We start from the raw sequence: 24141 nt of genomic DNA, 5'->3' as shown, positions 1-24141 counted from the left end.
TTATTTTTTTTTTCTGGCAGCCCCAGAGCAGGAGTTCAGTTGCAGGTTAGCCCAGAAGGAATTAATTAATTCTAACACCATCCTCTAAATTCCCACCCAGTAATTTTGCAGCTGATGATAAATATATACCGAGAACAAACAAACAAAGGAACTTAAAAATAAATAACCATTGCGGCTGCGGATGCAGCCTGTCCTGGGTATCTTTAGTGAGAGACGTTCTCCCGTGGGCAACAGCAGCCCAATGGCACAGCCCTCCATCCTCCTCCCGGCACGTGCTGCCGGCGTCTCAGTCCCTGTAGTGTGTGGTTTGAATTTCTCAGTGGGACTGATGTTGTGCCACCTTCACCCCTGCACGGGATCTCCTCCTCGGAGAAAGATAGAAAAAGAAAAGGCGAAGGCATCAGGTAGTGTCCAGCGAGGGCAGGGATGGCTGGGAACAGCGACATCCCCGTCTGGGTCATTTTTCTCTGCTCTCCTTCCCTCCATCACCCTGGGGACACAGCAGGGTCCCTCTGCTCAGGGGAAGCGAACCGGATCCCTGGGGAAGAGAGTCTGGGAGCAGGAAACAACTGTTTTGGGGAAAAAAAAATTTGAATATAACCCTTTGTCCTGAAGTCCGAGGTTGGTTTCTTAAATCATTGTGTGGAGTGGGAAGAGAATGAAGCTACGCCAGAGCCTCCCCTCGACACCGAGTGTCCCCGAGAACCTGCAAGAGAGAGGAGAGAGAGAGCGACAATGGGGTCCCCGGACCTCCGGGACGCTCCTGGGGCTGTCCCCAACCCCTGTCCCCGCTCACCTGGGGTCACAGGGGCTCCTGCCCCGCATCCTGGCTGGCCTCGAGGAGCAGTTCCTCCAGCTCCTGCTCGTTCTTGGAGCAGCTCAGCTCTGCAAGCAAACGGCTCACCATTTCCTTCCCCTGCTCGCCTTCCCGGTTTCCCATCCCCCCCCACCCCTCCCCAAAAACTGCGTTAGCGGTTAGCCTGACCACTAACGAAGAGGCTCAATGAGCTTCCCGCAGGGCTCGTTAATTAGGCTCCTGAACGAGGTGAAGTTAAGGAGTGCTTCAAAGAACGAAGCTCAGCGAGATTCTCTTCGGGTTAAAACTTCCTCAGGAAAAGCCCCCCCCAACCACAAATTACCGCACCCGCCGGCATCCCATCCAGCATCCCATTGGGAAAGAAGAAGGGGATTTAAAGTCCCAGGAAGACGCCGGCACGGGGAACGGCTCCACACTCATATCCCAGGCTCTGCCACGCTCGATTTCAGGAGAGAGCGGCCGGAGGGAGGCTCTGGGGATTGGGGGGGGTTTGGTTTTGTTGCTCTTACCGTGCTCGGCAGCGCAGCTCCCCATTTTGCCATCGCCATCTGAGGATGCCTCTGGCAGCGCTCGCACAAAATCCGTCTTCAGCCCGTTGGGGAGGGGGAGTGTCGCGGGCCAAGCTCTCGCAGACCGCAGGGTCGCCCTGCTCAGGGTCGGAACCGATGCTCAGCGCTGCCAAGCCAGCAGCGGGTTCAGGAACTGTTCCGTTTGCCCAGGGCGCCAGGAGTTCAGGTTTTGTGGCCGGAGCCAGGTTCTGGGACTCAACGGATTTCGCAACAGCAGTGGTGTCCTCCCGTGGGCACGCAGCATCGGCAGCTCGCTCCGGCAGGCTCTCCACTCGCGTCACCACGAAGATTTTATGGCCTCGCCCGGGACTGGAAACCGAAATCCTTCTCTCGTTTCCCTGGGAGGGTGTGGAGGCTGGAGAGATGGCAGGACTCCCCACGCCAGCATCATGCTGCGATTCCTCGGCAATGTGCAGGGGGGGCGGCTGATCCTTTGGCTTCTCCGGGGACAGCCACAGCTGGGGTGCGGTAGCACTGTCAGTGGAGTCGGGGCTTTTCGGCAGCATTTCGCTCAAGTCCATCGTCTCTAACCCAGCATCCGCCTCCTCATCCGTGTCCGAATTGGAATCCGTCATGTCTCCGTCATCGCCGTCCTCCGCTGGCTCCGTGTCCCCATTCTCTGAGGCCGTCAGGGTCTCCCCAGCTTCTTCCCCCTCTTCCGGAGCAGAGGTAGCACTGCCGTCTCGGCCGTCCTCTGCCGGATCCTCCTCCAGAGGCTCTGTCACGGTGATCTCCGGCATCGAGGCCGACTGCTGCAGCTTCTGTTCCTTCTCCTCCTTCTCTTTGGCCAGGATGAAGTTGCGCTTGCAGCCATTCTGGATCTCGGCCAGGAGAGCCTTCTGGGTTTCAATGAAACTTTTGACCTGCGAGGGAAGAGAAACCATCGGTCATTTGGAACGTTTGAAAATCAGCCGTCTGAGAACAATCGCCTCCACGTTTATTTTCCAGCCAGGCACATTGTAACACCGTAGTTTTTAACTCCACCCTTGATATTTCCCCAAGAAACAATTAAATCGCCTGAGAATTGAGTTCCCCAAGAGCTTCTTCTCGAAGCAATCGCTGCCAGGATCGTGGGATTCCCATCCCGGGGGATGCTCAACACTCAACGGAGCAGGACCCTGAGCGATGGGTGCTGGCTGGTCCAGAGACCTCCAGAAATTCCCCCCCCCCAACCTGAGCCGCGATGTCAGGGTACATTCAGCACCCCAGCTCAGGGCTGCCAGCCAGGAAGCAGCCCTTATCCTACAGGCCAACCTTTGCACAAAACCACGTGGCCACAGGCTGGGCAGGAATTAATTTCAGCTGAAAACCAGGAAAACGGCAGAGCCAAGCGGAAGCCCAGAGGCGTCACCCTCGAGGATGGCATTTTCCTGCTGGGGGGGGGCTCAACGTGACCCCCTGAAAAGGCAAAAGGGGGGGGCAGGTGAGTGGGTGCGTTACCTACCGACTCCTTCTTGGGCTCCCTGTCCAAGTCGAGGCGCAGCAGTGAGTGGTTGACCTTCAGAGCCAGCGACAATGCCATGAGGCCACCCGTCTTGATCTCATTCTCTCGCAGGTCCAGGCGAAGGAGCCGCGGGCTCTCCGCGATGAATTCCGCCACTGCCACAGCACCTGCGAGGGACAGGAGAGCCGCCGGTAACAGCGATGAACAAGCCGTGACACTGCCAATCCCCTGACAGTGCTCCTCGGGGTTGTGTCTAGCGGAGCTTGGTATTTTGGGAGGGATGGGGGATGTCAGCGGGAGTTGGGTGCCAGCTCCCAGGCACCCTGCGTGCTCAGAAAAAAGGTTTCCGTGGGGTGTAGAAGATGCCAGAGGCATCGAACCCCATGGAGTGAGGTGGCCCTGGACAGGCTGACTGTGGCGTTTTGGTTAGAGCCATGCCATGTCCCCTGCCCGAGACCCCACACAGCCACAGGGCTGAGCCGAGCCAGACCAAGGCACCTTCTCAAGGACCAGAGTGGACCCCGCGCGCTGCTCTAAGAGCAAGGGAAGCTCTGCAGAGCCTAAAGAGCTTTTGGTGGGTGAGCCGCCAGCCAAACTGGGGCCACCATCAGCACAGCTGGCGAGCGCCAGCCTCCGCTCACCTTCGCAGGTCAGTTTGGTGGACGCCAAGCCCAGGCGAAGGACAGAGCGGTTCCCGATCAGCCCATTCTTCAGGTTGCGGATGCCTTCATTCCCAATGGGATTGTGGCCCAGGTTCAAAGTCTCCAGGCTCTGCGTGTGAGGCTGCAGATACCCCAGGGAAAAAACAGCTTGAGGCAGACGGGACAGCGGGTCCGTCTCAAACCCGAGTGGGTTTAATTCACGGCTGTTCCTCTAACCACACCGCTGAGCCCAGGGACGCCCGAGCAGCAGTAGAGGAGGGGGGGACAAGGGACAGGTTCTCCTCCGATGCAGCAGCGGGGGCACGTTGTGCCAGTACACTCCCACTGCTGCCCAGATCCAAGCCCGACGGTCACGGGAGAGACGTCTCTCCAGGAGCAAAGCCGAACGCCCGATGGTAAGCTGTCACCCCCAGGAAGGTGCCGAGATCTACTCACCAGCGTCATCCCCAGATAGGCCATGCCGGTGTGAGTCAGCTGGTTGTTCCACAAAACCAGAGTGACCAGCCCTTTCCGCTGCTCCTTCAGCCCTTCACAGATGTATGCCAAGCCTAGAAAAACAGCCGGGGGGGTCAGCCCTCCCCTGCTGGCATGGATCCTGCCGGCTCTAACAGCGCTTTCCTTGCTTCCTCCAATCCATCCCTCTGCTCAGGCGCTGCCCAATCCTGGCCAGGACGGACAGCGATGGAGAAAAACCATGGCATCATTACGCCAAGCTCCGGCGCTAGCAGCGTCTCCGAACACCGTCCTCCCTCCAAACCCCTTCCCCCAGCTGCTCGATTTGACCTCAGCTGCAGACGAAATGCCTCACTCCCGTGTGCGCAAACAGGCAATTAAACCTCTCGGCGTATAAAATGAATTAGCACTATGCCTTTGGAGCAGCAGGGTACAAAAACCCCGGGGAGGGAATCAGAGGTGTGGGGACATCGGGAGCTCAGGGTGACCCCCTGCCTGCTCCTCGGCCTGCCCATGGTGCAGGGGGATGCAGGATGGCACCCGGTCGCAGGCAGAGGGTAGTGAGCAGGGTGGGCGCTCCTTCCTTTGGGTCACTGTCCCCCCCTTCTTCGCCAGATATGGCATTACAGAGCTGTTTGCAGAGACGGATCCTCCACCGCTCTGTACACCTTCCTGGCCCAATCCTGCCCGAGCTGAGGGCAGGCACCGTTTTAAATCGCTGCAAACATATTTATTTGATAAATGCACAGCACCCCAACGGCAGTGAGATGCTGCGGAAACCCACAGCAATGCTCAGCAAGCGACTTCCGACACGTACAGCCCCAGCGCCGCTCGTTATTAAGTGCCCAAAGATGCGAGGGATGTGGCAGCTGACCTGGAAGGCGGCAAATTAATATTTGCACCTTAGGGTGGGACCCATCCGGGAGCACGAGTGGCCACAACAGTGCTGGTGACATCCAACTCGGTCACACTTGGCTATCTTTATACCCAACCCAAAGGCAGCCGGCACAGCTTGCGCAGAGCAAGCGTGGCTCCTCCACCAAACCGCAGCACTCAGCCAAGTAATCAGTGTCACCGACCAGAACCAGCCAGGACTGAAGTCTGGGTTGGGATTATTTCGCAATTCCTGGGTTGATTTGGCCATTCAGTTTGGCTCCGGGGAGCGGGGAGGAGAAAAACCAGATGGCAGCAAGAGATGGAGGGAGCTGAAAGACGTGACTGAGGCACGAGGCATCCCCACCTCTCCCTATGCTCTGGAGCTGCTGTGCACCTCGCAGCCCGGCCTGGGAAGCAAACAAAGTTTCCCTAAGGATCTCAGCTTTAAAAAACCCGAGAGGTTTACCTTGCCGAAATCCTTCTGACATGTTGAAGCTGCTCTGCGCGCTCCTACTGCTTCGGCTCAGCTTGGGGGCAGCGCCGGCAGCCCCTTGAGCTCTGCGCCCCGCAACCAAGTTCCTCACCGCCTTAAACCTGGGTCAAAACTCCAGGGAATTGGGGTTCTGCCCGAAGGAGCAGCAAGGGGCCCTCACCTGAGTCCAGGATGTGGTTGTTCCGCAGGTCAAGTATCTGTATGCAGCTGTTGAACTTCAGCAGGTTGCCAAGCTGAGCCGAATCCTGCAGCCCGTTCAGCTTGTTATCGGCCAGGTACAGCTCCCGCAGGTTCATGTTCATCTTCAGAGCCGTGGCTGAAAAAGATGGAAAACCAGCACCTCAACCTGCATCCTGCGCCGGGATGGTTCGGAGAAGAGGTGCGGGCTTGGGAACATCCTGGCTGCGCCGTTACAAGCGCTCACGCCCATCCAAGCCCAAAGCTCTGCCACAAAACATGCGGCTCCCAGCACGTGCTCGCAGCTGCATCAGCACCTGCCGCGGTCGCCGTCGGGACACCAGCTGAAAGCCCCGGTCAGATTTCCGAGGCGTTTGGCCAGCAGCAGGATCTCACAAGCCCCTTTACGCCCACCCTCCCACCCACAGAGGGAAGCAGCAGCAGCTTGTGCCAGCACGAAGGGGCTGCCCGCGGCTGGAGCAGGTATCAATTCACAGAGGGCACGTGCCCTCGCCACCTCATCGCCTTTTCCCAGCTAAGCCAACCTAATAAACAATTAAACCCCAGAAAAGCTCCCCTGCCCAAACCCTTAGCTCATTGCTGTTATCACAACACCGCTATTAGCTCCAGCCTGGCTATGATTTATCACTAATTCATTAGCTTAATGATGGGGGCCACCCAGAACTGTCTTACACCCACTGCCCACAGGCTGGGCTGGCACAGAAACACCAGATCTCCCACCTGGGACAGACATCGGCTCTGCCACGTGTCGGCAAGGGCACCCCGGCAGCGACTGCCCGGAGACCTCGCTGAGCATCGCTGGGAGGGCGAGCCCGGTGTCGGCGCTGCTCTGTCCCGTGCAGCTGGCATCTCGCTGCATTTTGGGATACGGGTGGGCGCTGCAGATGCCTGAGCTCGGTGCCCGTTCTCCGGTGACTCACCCAGCAGCATGAGCGGGCGTCCCGAAAGGCTGGCGTTCTCCAGGTGCAGGATGATCAGGCTGCTGCTGATGCGGAGGGCACGCGCCACGAAGGGTGCCGAATGGTCCAGCAAGGGCGTGTTTCGGGCATCCAGGTACTGCAGGCAGTTTGTCTGGGAGGAAGACATGAGAGGGATCAGCGCTCAGCCCCGTGCAGTCTCAGCCGCTGTGGTTTTTTGGCTGTTTTTCTAGGTCGGGTTTAAGGCCAGGCTATTTTACAGGCCAAGACCCATCCCGGCTACCGACGCTCAGGTAAGAGCTCCTGGAATTACTTACGCCCATCCAAAACATCGTTTTGGTCACCCCACGGGCTTCAGATAAGAGGCAAAGAGCCAGCAGGAACAGCTCAGATAACCCCGTGTGCCAGGACAGCCCACACCAAGCTCCACGCTCGAACCACACAATTCCAGATAAACACCTTATCTCCTGGAGAATCGCCTCCGCACTGAGTCTGCCGTCACCCTCGTGCTACAGCACTGGGGAGGATGTGCTTCAGGTGACCACAGCAGCATCACATTCTTGAAAGAAAAGCTTCCCTTGGCCTTACACATCCGAGGATGTGCTGCCCTGAGCTCTCTGGATCCGGGGTCTGGGAAGGCATCGAGCCATGTGTCCCTTGTCTGGGGTTTGCCTCCGAGCCCTAAGATCCTTCCCTGGCTTCACACATGCCATCTATTCCTGCTCGAGATGCACAGCATGCCAATGGCCTCTGTTTGGGCTGATTTACCATTTTGGGTGCTAACGTAAGCCCTTTCACACCTCCAGATTCTCCCTCACCTACCCAGAAACTAAGAGCCCCGATGTCCCAAGGGCGTCTCAAGCTCCTTCACCACACCCATGTACATGCAGCTGGTTTTAAAGCATCATTACGGGGTCGGCCAGCACCACGGCGTGACATCTGGCTTCTCCAAAACACGGCGTGGGCATTGCCTGCACTGCACAAGCTCCAGTTCCCGATATCAGCCCCAGCACGAAGACGCTTGCACAGGGCAGGGAATGCTACCAGGACGCCAGCTTTCAAACCTGAGTTGTGCAACACACCGGCAGCGTTGGGTGAAACATCGGCAGTGCCGCAATTAAAATTAGCAGGTCAAGAGGCAATTGCGGATCGAGGGTGGTTTTGCGCCGCGCCCCAAGTGGGGAGCACGAGACGCTGTCTCCTCTACACTCGGTTTTCAGAGCAAACTCAAGCGCCGAACAATGAGGTTAATTAGCCCTGCAAAAGCCAAACCCCAGTGCTAGTCATCCTGCTGTAAAGATAATGAATACCCAGCTCGAGAGGCTGACCTTGCGAGCATGCCACTAATAACAGCCTGCTCTTTTTTTTTGCTGGGATCTGCATTTCTATTTTCTATGCTCCGGGTGCTCGTCGAGGCATTAGACAGGTGGGAAGGGTGATTTTTTTTTTTTTTTTCCTTGCCTCCGAGCCTGGGCTTACCAGGTTTTTCTGAACTGGGTGGTTTTCTGGACAGGCGAGCACAAAACCACACCTCCGGGTCTCGGGAGTCTTTCGAGAGACTTGCCTGAGACCACCCATGCGGCCGCAGGGAGTTAAAAGCGGGTGCCGAAAATATTCACGAAGGAGCACAAACCTTCCTCATCATGTGGGCAGCTGCCTGCCAGCCTCGGGTGCCGATGTGTTTATTAAAGGAGATGTTGAGGTGTGTCGCTGACTCGTAATACTCAATCATATCAAATAACGCCGAGGCGCCCTGCAAAACAAAGGCAGATGGAAAAGCTGCATTAAGCAGGCAGGCAGAGGCTGAGCGGGGTTTGAGAGTCAAAAAAAAATAAAATAGAGGTTTTGCTGTGCTAGGACACAAGCGGCTCAGGCACAAGCCGGCTCCTCCAGATGCCTCTCGCAGGACGTCGTGTCACCGCTCTGGTATTAAGTCCTTAAATTCTTGCAGACAAGGTCCACGACCCCCGCCCAAGGCAGCCCAGGCAACAAAACCCCTTCCTTCAACCTCAAGTGCAAACAAATTGGCACCTCAGGTGACAATTCTGCCCATCCCCATGCCCGCTGGCACCATGGCACTTTGCATGTCCCCATGCCAGCCCCCAGCAGCCCGGGGTGCTCCCCTGGCCATGGCGCAGCCGGGTCCTCCCTGGGTCTCTCCAGCCTCTTCGAGGGACTCTCTGCAGATTTTCTGCGCGCCCCCCCCAAAAAGAAGGCATCTTGCCATATTCCCTATGTCCCTACCACCGGGCATGTGCTCAGGAACTGTCACTGGGGCAGACAGGGACCCAGCAAAGCCTGGGATGGGATGACAGCTCCAGCGCAGCCGTTCCTGCCGTAGGCTGTGCCGGCAGAGCCACCTCCCCGAGGTAAAGCCTGCGGGCAAAGATTTCCATGAGCAAGCCCGACAGGGCATCTTGCAGAGGGATTCAACCCCTCCCCTGCCCCTCCTGGAACCAGGAGAGAAAGCGAACTCGGCCGGAGCAGGTTACGGCACCAGGGACGTGCAGGCACTTGAATGACACTTCCGAGGACATGGGAAAACGGTTTGGTTTGGGTTTTTTTCCTGGATATTGAACCTGAGCTGAGGCTGGGCTATCGGCTCAGTGCCGGTCCGCTCCCTGCGGGGTTATCCAGCTCCACATGCAGCAGCGACACTTTCCCAGCCAAGAAACCACTCGATAATCCAATCGGGCTAATTAAAAAAAAAAAAAAGAAAAAAAATAGTATAAAACCCAAGACTTATAGCAGGGTTAGGAGTGAAAGGGATTAGCAGAGCAGGACTCGTGCCTGTGAAACGTCTAAAGCTCCTATGGCAGAAGCGGAACAATTTGCTTAATTACATAATGAGCCTCTTTGGAGAAAATTAGCTAAAAGATATGCTGGAGCAGGCAGAGAAGAGCCACAAAAGTGCTGTAAGGCTTCCAGAAAGAAAATAAATGTGGAGAGACCTGGAGGACTGGAAAACACCAGCATGAAGGCAAACAAGAGAAAGAACGGGTCTTTGGGGAACAACAGGACCTTCTGCTGGAAAGGGGATGCTCATCGGCTGGAAACAAGGAGGAGAAGAATCTGGGTGACTAAGTCCCCAGCGTGACGCACCCGGGAGAAAAAGGCTGTTGATGCTGAATGAATCGGAGGGACAGGGACGGGAGCGGGAGGTCTCAGGGCTGCGGGGAGCCGGCATTAACCCTCCGCAGCTGTTTTTCCCCCCTGGCAGCAGACAGGGAGACACGTCAGACACCTCGTGCCTGGCAGATGGTCTTGCTCTACTGCAACCAGTCTCGCTCTACTGCAACCGGAAGAGAAAAGTGTAAAGCGCCGAGGTCTGCAATCTCTCTGCCTGCACCGTCCAGCTCTGAAGCCATGGGATACGTTTAAATTATTAACGTATAATTGTTCCTCCTGCAAGATAATGAGTCGAATGAAGCACGGGATCATTTTATGGCCAAAGATGTCACGAGCTCAGCCAGCTCGTCCCTGCTCTACAGCCCCACATCCCTTGCCAGGTTGCGGTGCCATCAGGGGACTCATCCGTCCCTGAAACAGCCCCATCCTGGGGCCATGGCCCTCCCTGGCAGCCCAGCAGGATTGTGCCCCTAGTGCCTGAGCCAGGCGGGATCCCGGCTGGTTGCATCGGCACGGCCCTGGGATGGGATGGGGTCAGCGAGGAACTGCCACGGCTTGGAGCCAGTGCCGTCATGGGGTCAGATCAGGAGCCACCATCCAAGTCACATTTTTTTTTCCCCACTTCGTATCGGATGTGGGCAGTGGCCCTGAGAAGCTCGTGACAGCTGAGCCTTCCCAAAGTGCTGCTCAAGCAGAGAAAATGGGGGAAAAAAGCATCAAGAACTTCCAAGCAAAGAGGGACAAGATATGTCTGAAGCCGGGTTTGGGATAGGGATGGATGGCACAGGAAAAACAAGACCCTTGAAGACATGAGGACTGAAAGGGGATGCTCCAGGGCAAGGGGAACTTGGGATTGGAGCTGGCTAAAATAATTTTTAACCACTTCCTTAATTTTTAACCTCCTCTGCTTACCCACTGGGACCTGAACTCAGGGCCCCAAGCATTGCGAGGGAGGAAGAAGGCAAGTCGGGACGGGATGTGCAGAAGGGAGCCTGAACTTCATCCTCAGCCCCAAAAAGCCATCTGAGAGCTGCCCGCAATTCCCTCAGCTTTCAAAACAGCTTTTATAATACGTATTTAAAAATGCCTCAGAGCTTCGTGGCCACCCGGGCTTCAGAGCGAGCGGTCAACCTCTTCCTTTTGGAGCAGCAAATGCTGTGCCAGCAGACCTAAATAAGAGCGTGGGTACAAAGGGAATGGGTATGGCGACACAGTACAGCCCCAAAAAAATAAGTCAGTGCCCAGGAGGAGTTAAGGACTGACAACAAAACCCATGAGGTTTGCATTAGCTGCGAAACAGGAACGAGAAGCCGGGAGAGGTCACGGCCACTTACGTCTTCATCCAAGCTCGTTTGCTCCAAATTGACAATTTTGAACTGGACCCGCTTGAAAATTTCTTCCAGCGCCTCGCAGGCTTTGTAATCCAGCTTCTCCCCTGGGGAAAGAGCAGAATAAGATGAATTTGGGTGCTTCAGCACAAAACACATGCAGCCATGAGCTTGAGAGCCCCAAATCACAGGACGGAGAACATGTGGAAAGGCAACTTTCTCCCCCGTTCAGAGGCAGCCCACCTTTCGAACAACCCGCCTGAAGGGCAATTCAAATCCAATATTGGGCATTCACATTGATTTATTCACGTGCGCCTGGCCCAGCAGCAGAAAGCATCACCTCGGATGAGTATTTCTCATTAACAGCCAGGGATCGGTCATCGCAGGGAGCCCCAAAAGCCACGCTGGGGCTCGCCAGCAGTGCCACAAGCTGGGAGAGGGATCCACAGGGAGACTTCGGAAAGGATGTCTCTCGCTCAGTTACACGCGGCGAGCTCAGAGGATTTTGGAAATCCACCTAAAAACCAGCGCGGTTGCTCCCCCAACACAGACCAGCCACAGCAGCAATGCTTTCACTGCCTAAAACTCACTGAAACCCAGGATTTCTGTCTCCTCGCTGGGCAAAGAGCCATCTTCCCAACAAGCCAGCCCCTCACCAGCTTCAGTCCATCTGGAATTACGTTACGAGCCTCTCCGCTGACAAACTAACAGCCAGCTGATTGCTCTTTTTGCTATATAAAAGCACCACGGGGTCGAAATTAAATCCCTGCACACGCATCATAAATGCACACGCATCATAAATACACACACTGTTTTGCTGCCTCCGACAAATTAAATTATTCACGTTTCAATTTAGGGAAGTGCTAGCACAAGCTGCTTCGAGAACATTTCCCAAGACTTTGGGCTTTTTATTTACATATTTTTTTCCTTATTTCCTCAGATCATCCTTGCCAGCCCTGTGCAGCAGCAAGTCTCCAAGGCCCAAGGTGTTGGCCAGCCCACAGACGAGCCACAATAGCTCATCCCCACTGGCTTACAGGGCTGTGATTCCCCCCATACCACTGCACAAGCTACTTCTGGTTGAAAAAGAGGGAAGTTTTCCCCCAATAAGCATCAGTGCTGGCTGCTTTTAGACACTGTGTCGATTGCCAGCGGGTGATTTTGCCAGGCAAACCGAATTTGGGGAGGGGAGGACGTGCAAACATGGAGGTGGAAGCTTTGCCTTTCCTTCTAAATGCCAATAGATCCCGTCCCCTCCCCATATGAAGAACAAGGCGATGGCAGCCAGGTCTCGTGCACCATCGCCTGCAACCCCACTGATCCCCTCCAAAACATTGAAAGCCCAAAACGCAGCAGCAAACGGTCGCCCGTTGGGGTCTCCGGCAGCCCCACCGGCCCGTGACCCACCGGCACCTCTCCAGCTGGTATTAGCCTTGTCAACGAAGGCGACAGCGACAGGGAACCAGCCCATGCTTTGCAAATAGATCGCCCGTTCCACGCTGGAGCCAAGCCACGGGCCAATCTCACCCTGTGGAGCTGGGAATTCACTCAACAAGACCAGGGTGAGCTGCGATCCCTCATCAGCTCCCTCTGATGTCTCAAAGCGGGAAGAGGCAACGTCCGACACCAGCTCAAGTGAAAAAGCAGCTTAAAATAAACCCAGAGCTTTGTTTCTGTCGTAATAACCATCGCGACAGGGGATCCAGCACAGGCGGCTGAACGCCGGGTGGGAAATGGTCAAGCAAAGCAAGTGCTGTGGAGGGGGACTATGAACCCTTTGCCGATGGCTGAGCCTGGGCTGTGCCGGTGTTATTTCACATATAACGGCATAAAGCAACTGGCAGCCGGGCTTCTGCATCGCTTGGGGTCTTCTGAGAAACTCCCATTTCTAGGGGAAGGGGGGACGCGGGCTCTGGTTGCCCAGCCAGCTGACGACTGCAGGATTTGTAAGAAGTCAAGAAAAAAATCCTGTTTGGCAAAGCTGAGTCCAAATGATGGTGATGGGGCCTGTAAAAGATTTATTTTGGGAGGGTGTTTGGGCAAGCTTGCGTTGTTACTCCTCCAGCAGCATGTCTGTCCTCTTCCAGGCGAATCAGTTCAGGACACGGACACCCCGGCTCCCCGTGCAGTGAGGTTATTTCCTCGTGGTTCCCCAGCCTTCAGATTTCCCCCCCCCCAAACACTGAATAAGTGACAATGGGCACCAAGTGCTACGGATTAAACCCTAAGGCTGCAGCCCCTGCAGATGGCTTCTGTCCCCTGAGCCAAGCTGGATCTTGCTGGAGCAAACTCCATCCACTCACGCACCCGATGAGTTTCGTTGGGAAACCGGGACAGCCCAGGCAGGACCTCAGCAAGAGGCAGATGCTGCCAGGATGACCCAGGGTTGAGAGGAACACCACCAACACCATCGCTCCATGAAGGAAGGACGCTCCGGCCAACGTTGACCATTCCATCTTTTCCCTGGCTGCGTTGCGGAAGCATCCCTGCTACGCGGCTGCTCTTGTTGCCGGTCTCCCAGGTTGGTTTTGGAAGGCATCCCCCAGCGCAGAGGGGGAGAAGAGACTCTTTAGGAAGGGAAGGAGACCAGAAGGCGGCAAGAGGCAGCAAGCTGCTGTGAGAAGAACCCCCCCCCCGTAAAATATTTGCCTAGCAGAGACCTTGCAGGGAAGCGAAGGCGACCTTCTTCCTCTCTTTTCTGGAGCTACGGGAGATGCTCCACAAAAGCCATCATTCGCGAAGATGTTTGCAGTAAGAAGAATTAACTGGAACGCCTTTCTAATTTTCCCATCACGCAAGGAGTTTTGAGACATCCATCGGAAAAATATTCTGGCAAACCTGCTTTGGCTCAGCCCTAACTCATGCCCCAAACGAGCCGTTTTGGGAGGCAGGGGGGTATGAGGACGGTGCTCGGAGGTGGTGAGGGACAGTCCGCTGCTCAAGGGGCTGCTGAAGCTATTCTGCTGCTTTTTTGGTGCTCCTTGACCAGAACGTTAATACTCCTCATACAGAAACACCTCCGGTACTTACTTTTCTGCTCATGCTGGGATTAAGGCGCTCTCCTGCTCTAGCCTGCAAGAGCCCCAGGTGGGACCACGACTGCAGCAAGAGCCGTACTAGTGGAGTGAAACACCAGGATTGTCCAGAAGAGAAATAAAATCCCCTGGTGATGGAAAAGGGGCGTACCTTTCAGATCTAAGCAGTCTATCCTGGGAGCCAGATCTTTAAATTCCTGCAAAAGAAAAAGCAGCATTTCATACTCAGGAGGAGGAGGAGAAAAGCGAGGGGGGGAAGGGGAGGGGAATTAACGTGCTAGAATAACGAGGTAACGTGACAAATTGGGCAAATCCTCCCCCAAATGAAGAGAGTTTATGGGAACTCTCAGCCCGATGTTCACTCAAAATCAAAGCTGCCACCTACGGCGCTTTGCAGGCTGGATCTGTGCGAGTCATGGGGAAAACTGGTGACCCTCCCCAGGACAAGGTCTTGGAGCTCTACAAGGAAGGGTGGCTGATGAAGATGAGGGTCTGTCTCCGCACACGGAGGCACCAGAGCTGCCCGGGGAAGGCACAAGCAGGTGAAAAAGCAAAAATCTTCCCTCCCAGGTCAAGGGAAGAGCTTTAAACATCACGCTCCAGCGTGCTGCTCTCAGGCCTGAGGATTTAAATGGGACTTTTATTCACCCCATGTGAGCAGGGAAAACCACAGCCCTCGTCGCGGTCTCCCTGTGGGCTTCCCTCCCCTGACTGCATGTGCAGATTTCCATTTAAAACAACATCCGAGGTATAAACCGCTTTGCAAACAAGCCCGTTCAAGTCTCATCCCCTGGCTTGAAGGTGGGATGGGAAGCGGGGGGCAGCAGGGAGGTCAGAGCCCACCTCTGGCAAGGCTGGAGCTAGCCCCTACACAGCAGCCCGAGGAGACGGATGCAGCTTCAGCAAGGAAAAACAGGGTCTCGCAGCACGTTAAATTACACATAATATTTTGCTAGCAAACTCCTTCGCTTTTGCACTCAGCAGCAAGTTTCATCTGTCCAGAAACCTGCTCGTGCTATTAAAACAGGAGTCTTCGTTCCTGCCTGATGTGCCAGCAACTGTAAAAAATATGGCGAGTTGTGGAATAAAGGGTTGTATTTGATCATTTGGTGCTGGGACAACACCTGCATCAGCTCTACCTGTATCTGTTTCAGTAGTTTGGGTATTTGCTTGCAGTTCAGCTTCTGGCAGGCTTGCTTGTAGGCAGTCATGATTTCATCAACAGTCACGTTCTGGGCTGAAAAGGTACAGGGTAAGAATTAAAAGTTACAGTTGTATTTGCAGGAACCGACATATCTGTGTTCCCCCATTGGATGCCACTATCCACCAGGATTTACACCCGGCAGAAGAACCTGGCAAGGAGATTACAAGGATTAAGGATGATCAAAGGCAATGGAACAAAGCAAAACCTGAGCAGGGCTTGCTCGACTGTGTCTACGGGAGCAAGCCCTCTCTTGGGCAGAAAAAGGGGCCAGAGAAGCACAGCCGGCACCTCCGGCCTCCTCCAGCCGCGCTTTGGCATGAGAGCCACTCTTTCGGGAGCAGAAAAGCTTTTAAAAAGAGTCACGGGATGACAAACCCCGACCCCCCCCCAGCAGGTTGCTGCGGTGGTTAATAAATAGCACCATCAAATACATTCCTATTGCTTTTAGTTTCGCTCAACTTTGTTTTTTCGCTCGATCGCTTTGTGATTGCCGTGCGGGCACAGAGCTGGACAAGGTGCATCCACCCCCATGTATAACCCCAGATTTTCCCTAATTGGCTTTTGGAGACAGCCAGAGCAGTGCGCGAAGGACTCGGTGGGGGGTGGTGGATCAGCCCAAGTCAACGAGACATCAGCTAAAAGCTCCCAGAGTTGTCACCTTCTGCTAAATACATCCTCGAAATTTGGCTCCTCATTTGGAAGCTGCGGGAGGGATGCTTTGCTGCTGTCACCGCTGCCAAGCTCGGCTCCAAGCGGCCAAGCGGCATTTACTCACCGCTTCTGCCTTCCCTGAATCACGGGTAATGTTGCTGCTCCAGATGCCGGGGAAGGCGACGCGGGCGGACGTGGAATCATTAGCCACGTGAGGTGATGCCCACCTCCACTTTTGGCATGATTTCAGTTCAGCGATCGGCCCGAACAAACACTAAAGCCATCCCCAGTCAGAAGATGATCTGGTGAAACCAGATTCCCCAGGAACTTCATCTGGCAGAGCACAAAGCAACCCCCTCCTGGCTCCCATCCCCGAGAATTATGACATCCAGAGAGCTCGATAAAAACCTAAATGCTCTACCAGCTGCAAAACGAACAAACAAATAAAGGGCTATTTTAATCTTTTCCCTGTTCAATACAAACCCATCAGGCATCTCTGCAGTGGGATGGGGTCCAAGCGAAACGTGGCTGAGGTAACACCGTGCCCCGGCTCAGCTGCACCACCCAAAACCCACCTTTTTGGCAGTTTTTAGCTCTACGACACTTCCCAGGCCACCGTGGTGAGGTTTGCGGGAACAGCTAACACCCAGCCGAGCAAAGCAGCAAAGGTTTAAATACACCCCAAGCGAGCGCTTAACTAGGCGAGACCTAAGAACAGCTTTCACGCCCCAAAAGACAGAAAACATTTGCTCCTCCAAAGTGACATGGGGACGTGTCGGGTTGCCGATTCCCCGGGAGCTGAAGAAGGCACCGCGGAGGAAAATCCACTGAGGGCGAGTGAGCCCCACGTCTAAAAAAAGAGAAATATTCAGGTTAGCGAGGGGATGAGTGGCACACTGCGACGTTTCTGATCCCATCTGCCACAGGAATGCTTTCCTCAAAAAAAAAAAAAAAAAAATCAAGCGTGATTTTGGGAAAGCGAGGAGAGTAAAGGAGAGTCGCCACTGTCCTAATGCAGACAAGCATCCCAGGAACGCAAGGACACAGGGCAATCCAAGTGTCTGCAAACCTGGCTCCAAAATGTCCTGGCTGAAGGATTTGTCCCCAAATCAGAACTCAAGCATGCTTTGCTAATCTAGTTTTTATTAGTTCCCAGCTTTGGTCTGCCCTCTCCTGGGTGGAAGTCCTAAATTTTAACAACCCTCATTGCTGGAGGACGGAGATTTGCTTCCGCTTCCCTCTGCGCACGTCTTGGCACATCTCTGTTCCCACCTCATGGCACTTGCCAAGCCTCGGTGGAAATCCGGTGGGAAGAAGTTAACAGGTCTTGTGGTCCTCTTGAGCTGCTTCCAACATCCTTCTTCACACGGAGATGCGCGCCAAGAAGCTCGCCATCCCCTCTGCCGAGAGCCACGCTGACGCTGTGGTCCACGAGGATCGGAGCAACTCCCTATTCCCAAAGAACATCCCGGGATGGTTTCATCCATGCGGTTAAACGCTCACGAGCCAATCCAGATAGCCTGCGGGAATCTTTCACCTGCTACTCCCAGGTCTCCTCCGGGCTTCACCACCAGTGCCGAGTCCGTTCCCACCTCCCGGGGAAGCACCCAGAGCTCCCACATCTGCCGGGAGCTGGAAAACACCCAGAGTTTACCCCCCTGGAGTCGCAACCACTCACGTAACTGTACAGGCAAGACCAAGAATGCCGGCAAGCCCGGCGCCCACTTCGTACATCCGTGTAACCGGCAATCCCTGCGGCATTTCTGGTGTGAGATCACCCAGGTGGTCCATAACCCTTCTGCAGCGGCTCCGGATCATCTTGGTGGGGCTGCTGGTAGGAGCAGTTGGGATTTGATCTCGGTTTTGCTCTTGCGAAGCTTTTAAGGAGGTTAAACACCAACACCGAGCAGTGGTTCTTCTTCCTGTGAGGCTCGGGCTTTGTTCCAAGGCCACCTCGCTCTTCTGAAACTCAGATCCACGAAAAACGTTCTTACTTTTGCCCGAACGATGCATCCTTAGGATCAGCACCGAGACCCTCTGAGAGAATTTCCTCGCTAGATATCAGGGGTTTTAATTAAAAAGGATCTTCATGCTGGTTTTTAGAGCGTGCCATCCCTGCTTGTTTCTCTTCTCCCCCTTCGCAAAGGGCCGCTCTCCCGCCTGTTTGTGGTAACGAAGCCTGCAAGTCAATGTTAATATTTCCTGTTTGAGCTCCGTCTTGCAGCTCACCAGCAAATATTTGCCATGTCTGTAATATCCACCTTCAAAAAACCCTTGAAATTTCTGGGAAAAGCCTTTTTTTTTTGACAGAGCAGGGCGGTTAGACGAGGGCTGAAGCTGATCCCGTAGCACGTGTTTTTCAGCAGCTCCAGAGCTGGCAGAAGGGCTTTACGCTGCTGACGCCATCCGTAAAACAAAGCAGAGCTGTTCTGCAAACAAGTTTGATAAAATACACATTTACTCGTGGTTGGGCGGGTGACTTGAGCGAGCAAAGTGCAGCTGACTCCTGGCTTGGGTGGAATTACCCGCAGCTTCAAAGATTTGGTTTTAGAAAGAGCAGGCTGGAGACGGTGCAGGTTTCCATTCGGAGCATCCCCAACCACGTCTTAGATCTCTCCTTCCTTAAAGTCTGCCCCCAAAATAATCCCATTAAAGGACAAAACGAGATGGAAACCAGAACTCATCTCACGGTGCTTCAGGTCCCCCCAGAACAGCAGCAGCTGCACAAGACTTCAACGCGTTTCCCTAATGGAGAACTAAGATTTATTACCCAAATGATGACCAGCTTTGACCCCGCTCACATCCCAACCCCCTCTGCCATTTTAAAACCCTACGCTAATATCCCCAATCAGAGTTAACTACCTTATTGATTAATCTCTTTATTATTGCTCGGCAGATTAAGATCCAAAGAGCAATAACAAGGGTATTTCCCAACCTCCTGTGTAACTTGATGTGCTTCATCCACTAATTTTCTACTAATTTTTGCCCACAGCTCCTGGCAGAGCAGCTGCTGGCTTCACCGGGACCTGCTCTAGCGACGGCACGGGCACTGGAAAACACAAACCACGGCCGCTCAGCCGATGAGGCACCGGCAGAAAGCCTGGAAAATTCAGAAAAAAAACCCAGAAAGGGTCATGGATAAAGTTTAAAATGCAAATAACGCTTCTTCCTGTGAAAGACAACATTTCAGTGCCCCCTAACCGCTCTGCCCACGGCAGGTTTTGCTTCACCCACTCCTCCGTACCACGTCCAAGCCCAGAACGACACGACACCAAAGCAAACAGGTCATTATTTATTAACAGGCGGCATTAGCCGCCGGCTACAGCCAGCTTGTCTTCTCAGCCTCTGCGCCACGGAAGAGAAAAGCTGATTTTTCACAGGTTCACGCTGCACTTTGCTTAGTTTTGCTCCCTGTGCTCGCTTCGAGCCTGTGTCCCGGGAGGCAGAGCGTAAGGAAAAGGAGGCAAAAGCCGATGTAGGCAGCAGGGACATCCCTGTCCCGGAGCTGCTCAAGGAATATGTCCCAAAATCCGACCAGGCCAGGAAAAGGCAGTGACTTTAATTCGATCTAAATCAAACTATTTGCCTTCATCCCCGAGGTCACTAAATGAGATCTCTTAACTCTTTGCCTCCACTCGGGAGCATCCTGCTGCCGCTTCTCCCAGGCAAGGCTTCACGTCCCGTCTTCCCACGCAAGGGGAACAGCAGCTGCAAGAAAATTATTTTCTTCTCTAGGGAAGCATAAAAAAAACCCAAACCCAGCAGAGGAGTTTGCTGACAATCAAATGGCTCCTTTGCTCTCGGTCTGGTGGCACCCAATGCAGGGAGAGGAAGGCAGTGCCAGTCACCCTGACACCCGGATTTGCCCTTCCTCCAGCGAAGGGCACCGGATCCCGCATTTCAGGGGAATGGCACCTGCCAGCCGGGTGGGTAACGGAGCTTCTCCACCTGACAGCCACAGGCAGAGGCATGAGCCAGCTCTCCCCGGGGTCTCTCCTGTATTGGCAGACACCCCAATGCCTGCAGCAACCCAGGATTCCTCGCTGCCACGATGCTCAGCACCGATGCCGGTCCAAACTGAACACACCAAGACCTTGAACACTCGGGACAGCAGGACTTCACCCACATGATGCCTCTAGGTTTGTTTTTTGTTTTTTTTTTCTAACCCAGGTTTCCACACCCGCTCCTTCGCGACGCTGCTGCGATTTCCCGGGTGTATCCCAGGGAATCAGATGAAGATGTCTTTCCCCTCCCATGCTTTCCATCGGAGATAGCAGAAGATGCATCTCGACAGCAGGGGAAGCCTCTGGCTCCTCTCCCCAAGCGTGGGGGTCCTGAGCTTTCTAACAAAGTGGTTGGTGAAGCCGTAGGAAGGGGGGAAAGGAAACAAAGGAGCACTTTTTCCCCCTTGTCTTGCGCTCTGGCTCATTTCCCAACGAATAACGTGGCACCCACAAACCAAGCGCCTGTGGGGCACTGGCGCGGCAGGGAAACCTGGCAAGCCGAGGGAGACAGATGGCAGCAGCATCTGGCCCTAAAACCTGCCCTCTCCAGGTATATCCGGCACCTATCCCATCCTAGCCGACCCCTTGGATCTGCACGGGCTTAAATCAAGACAGGGTTTGTTGGAAAACAAGCTGGGAAAAAACAGGACGAGCTTTCAGGTCTTCTGGGTTCAACCCGGCACAGCGTCTCCGTCGGTGGAGGTACGGGGCCAGCAGAGACCCACCAGCCGCCGAAGGGAAGGAGCAAAGAGGAAGGTCAGAGCGGAAAGCGTTGTAATTTAACCTGACATGGATGCGGGCGAGGTGGCGGAGAGGCCGGTACTGCAGCCTGGCAATAAAGAATTAAAGGCAGAAATAATTAATGCTAATCGGCAAGGTTTCACAGAAAGGAAGGCTGACGAACAGAACCCGACACGGGTCTGTAGGGAGGCTGTTTATCTAGGAGCTCAGGTAGCTCTTCTGGATCAGGATGCTTTAAAGGTGCAACAGTCCCAAAGGGAAAAAAAAAAAGGTAAAAAAAGAGAAATATTAAAAAAAAATAAAAAAGCAACGGTACTTGATTCAGTGAGAAATGTGATGGCATAAAGCTACCGACTGCCTCTTGGCGTACAAGCAGGGTGTTTCTGCGAGAGGCGAGGGAACTGCTGACATTGGGATATTGCCGGTTTTAAAAATAACCGAGTGTCTGCCTCATGGGGTGACAAACCGGGAGCAGACGGACCCACTGCCCGTTAAACGACACTAACGATGCTCTAAACACACCTCCTCCTTCGCCTCATGTAGCGCAAAGCTTTGCAATAAACAATACACCTTCTTTACCTTCCTCTTTCAAGCCCTCGAGCACTTCGGGGTGGCAAGCGCACCGGAGAGGAGGATCCAAACTGACACACGAGCGTCGTTGTCGAGCCCCGTGCTGCATGCTGCCTGGCAAAACCAGCCCTGCTGGTACTGGCTGGGAAGGAGACCTCAGATTCAAGTAGCCAGAAGGAAGTTAAACGAGCAGAGGCATGTCCGCCGGAGTAATTTTAGCCAATGAATGATGAACGAGAGATAAATAAAGCCCCAAATAAAAACAGTTATTATCCACACGTGAGAGGAAGAATAAAAGTGGCATCACAGACAATGTGTTCCTGAAGTCAAGAGAAAGGCAGGTCCTGGATACCAGCTCTGCCCTGAATGACGCTAGCTTCCACAGAGCCGCAATGATCAGCAGTGTACGGGATTCCTCTAATTAGAGAGGGAAAATTTGCTTTCAGGCCCTTCACGCCGGGCGCCTTCGGGGGCTGAAGTTTGAGGTTAAATAGTTTGAAAGAAAAGGTCCCCAACACCCAAAGGGCACAACGCCTTCGGGGAAAGCCTCTAGCTCCGAGCCAGCGCACCCAGAGCCTCAGGAAAGGCGAGCTTGACTGAGGAATCTGTCCCTCCCAGGCTCCCTCTGGGGAGGGCGGCTCATTTGAGAGCACTGAACTACATTTGGTTTTCTGGAGCAGCAGAGAAGGGCTTGGGGGACGAGCCCCGGGTTTGCTTTGCCGGGCAAACGTCACGTCTTCATCCGGAGCAGGATCAGAGCGGCAGAAATTTCATATTAATGCAGCTGGCAGGACATATAAACAACAAGAACACGTTAGCGAGCAGTTTTTCTCCATTGCTGGAGATATTTCACGGAAGCATCCAGCTACCAGTCATCACCTTGGGATGAGCCAGCTAACACCAAGCAACGAAACCATAATTAATTGGTGCTACATAACGAGATCTAGTGCCTTTTAGGACACGTCTGACATCTGCGCGGTGAAACTGGAACAGGTCTCGTCACCCAAAGAGGTGTGCAACTGGGAAAAACTCAGAAAAAAACCAATTTCTGGCTTGCGACACAGTAAAAATAAAGGGCTGTTTTGTTCCCAAAAAGGAGGTGCAGCTGCCGGTTACCGATGATTTTTGGTGACGGGTGCTGCAGCGGTTCAGTTTGGGATAGAGAAATGCAGCTTGCGGTGCAGCAGCCTGTGAAGAGCTTTTGAGATAGCCATACTTGTACCGCAGCGCAACGTCCTTTACTGTATCTCCAGCTAGTTTCCGTGTTTCGGTACGGTATAAAGAATGTCCCGAAATTGGCAGCCAGCCACGTCACACAATTATCAGGAGCCCTGGAAGCATCCCGCTGCGAACCCCCTCACCCAGCCTGGCAGAGGGGCCGCGAGCGGAGCCCCCAATGGGTTTGGCACCCACTGGCAGCAGATCCAGGAACGCCAGGAGAACAGGCACTGGCGTTTCGCTGGAGGCTGCGTTCTGGCTGTGCCTCTTATCCAGGGACGTTTCCTGGGAACACGATGGCCCTCCGCTTGCCATGCCGAGCTCCCCGCATTGCCGGAGGGGCTGGGGTGGACATCAGCATCCGGAAACATTACCGAAACCTCCGGGACCTTGGAGGGACAGAGCTCCAGCTTGTTTCCTTTCTCCTCCCTTGGGCAGCTGAAGCTTTGGTAACGCTTTGGGGAAGAGCTGCTGGTTTCTCCATGCTGCTGCTGCAGGACCATTGCCCTCCTTGATGGTGGTGGGTGCCACAGACCCCTGCCGGAGAGCCGGGCGCACCAAGCAGGGCTCTCCCACCGCACCGGCAGAACCCAACCATCACCACCGTTCCTGCTGCACCGGCTCAGGGCAACAAAACCGGGAGCTTCCCTCTGGGCCGAAGCCTTCAACAGCCACGAGGATGAGGGCTACTGCACCAATTCGCCTCCGTGGCTTTACCGGGCCCACGGTTTTGGTGTGAACCGCCCAGCTGGTGGTTTTGGGGGTTCCCAAAGGCCACGTTTGTGCACCCAACCCTAGGTAGCTTCAGCTGGGGGTGGTGGTGGTGGTGTCTCTCCCCCAGGCCCGCAGCAGGGACCTCTGCTCTGGTCTCTTCAGCACTGGCCCAGTTCCAACCCTGGACCCCCCCCCCCCCCCCACCTTGAGGAGCCAAACCCGGTATCCAGCGCCCCCCCCCATTACCATGTCTCCAGGGGTCCTTGGGCTCCACTGCCCCAGAGACGATATCCTCGTCGGAGGGAAACGTTACCCGCTTAGCACCAGGCCGCAACCGCCCGTCTTCGTTTCCCTGAGCCGCCCCAGAGGGGGAAACCTCAACGGGCGGTGGGGTTTCGTTACCGGGTTCGGGGGGGACGGTCACCAGTCCACTACCCTGTCCCGGGACCTCCATGGCGGAGTTCTCCCTCCTCACCGCAGCCCCGGGGGCATCGCCCGGAGCTGAGGGGCCGCTACGCGGCGGGGAGGGAGGGGGAGAACGGGAACAGCCACCGCGGACCGGAGCCGCCCGCCAGCACCGCAGCGGCCTGCGCCTCCGCCGCCGCACTTTCGCCACGGCGGTGGGGAAGGGAGGAAGGAGAAGCGGGAAAGGGAAATGGATGTGGAAGAAGAAGGGGTGGGGGGGAACGGGGAGGGAATAAGGCCCCGCCGCTAGGTTCAGGCCCGTTCCGGCTCCGGGAGCAGCGCGGACGGCGGTAGCGAATCTGCGGAAGCGAATCGCGAGGGGCCGGCGGCGGGAGCAGCGTTGAATTCGCCGCCGCACTTTCGCCACGCTGGGGGCGGGAGGGGAGAGAGAGGAAGAGGAGGAGGTAGGAGAGGGAAGGAAGATGCGCGGGGACGACCCGAAACCCGGGGGTGTGGGGAGGTGCGAGGTGTCGTGTCCCAGTAACGCGAATCTGCGGCGGCAACAAAGCAGCCCACGCAAGTTGTGGCGCACTTCCGGTGGCGGCGCACATGCGCGAAGCGACACCACTCCCACCCCCCGCGCGTCTCCCGCCCCGAGCGTCCGGTGCCCCGTACGTGGGGGGGGGCGGGGCTCCGTGAGGAGCTTCGGGGGT

At 55.1% G+C, this 24141-nt stretch overlaps 1 protein-coding gene across 1 annotated transcript; it reads right to left on the bottom strand.

Moving 5' to 3' along the window:
- On the bottom strand, nucleotides 1-23993 carry PPP1R37 (protein phosphatase 1 regulatory subunit 37). Its single transcript, XM_052779341.1, is given in 14 exon segments — nucleotides 1-706; nucleotides 797-885; nucleotides 1327-1423; nucleotides 1425-2249; nucleotides 2831-2997; nucleotides 3472-3613; nucleotides 3928-4040; nucleotides 5475-5630; nucleotides 6433-6583; nucleotides 8063-8182; nucleotides 10893-10993; nucleotides 14073-14118; nucleotides 15061-15158; nucleotides 23270-23993. Coding segments are annotated over 13 exon segments (2307 nt in total). The 5' UTR covers nucleotides 23478-23993; the 3' UTR covers nucleotides 1-706; nucleotides 797-802.
- Nucleotides 23994-24141: the final 148 nt, after the last annotated feature.

Source organism: Harpia harpyja (assembly GCF_026419915.1).
Source record: "Harpia harpyja isolate bHarHar1 chromosome W unlocalized genomic scaffold, bHarHar1 primary haplotype SUPER_W_unloc_1, whole genome shotgun sequence".
Classification (NCBI taxonomy): domain Eukaryota; kingdom Metazoa; phylum Chordata; class Aves; order Accipitriformes; family Accipitridae; genus Harpia; species Harpia harpyja.
Note: the sequence above shows the minus strand (reverse complement) of the source record. Positions and strands in the feature narration are given on the sequence as shown.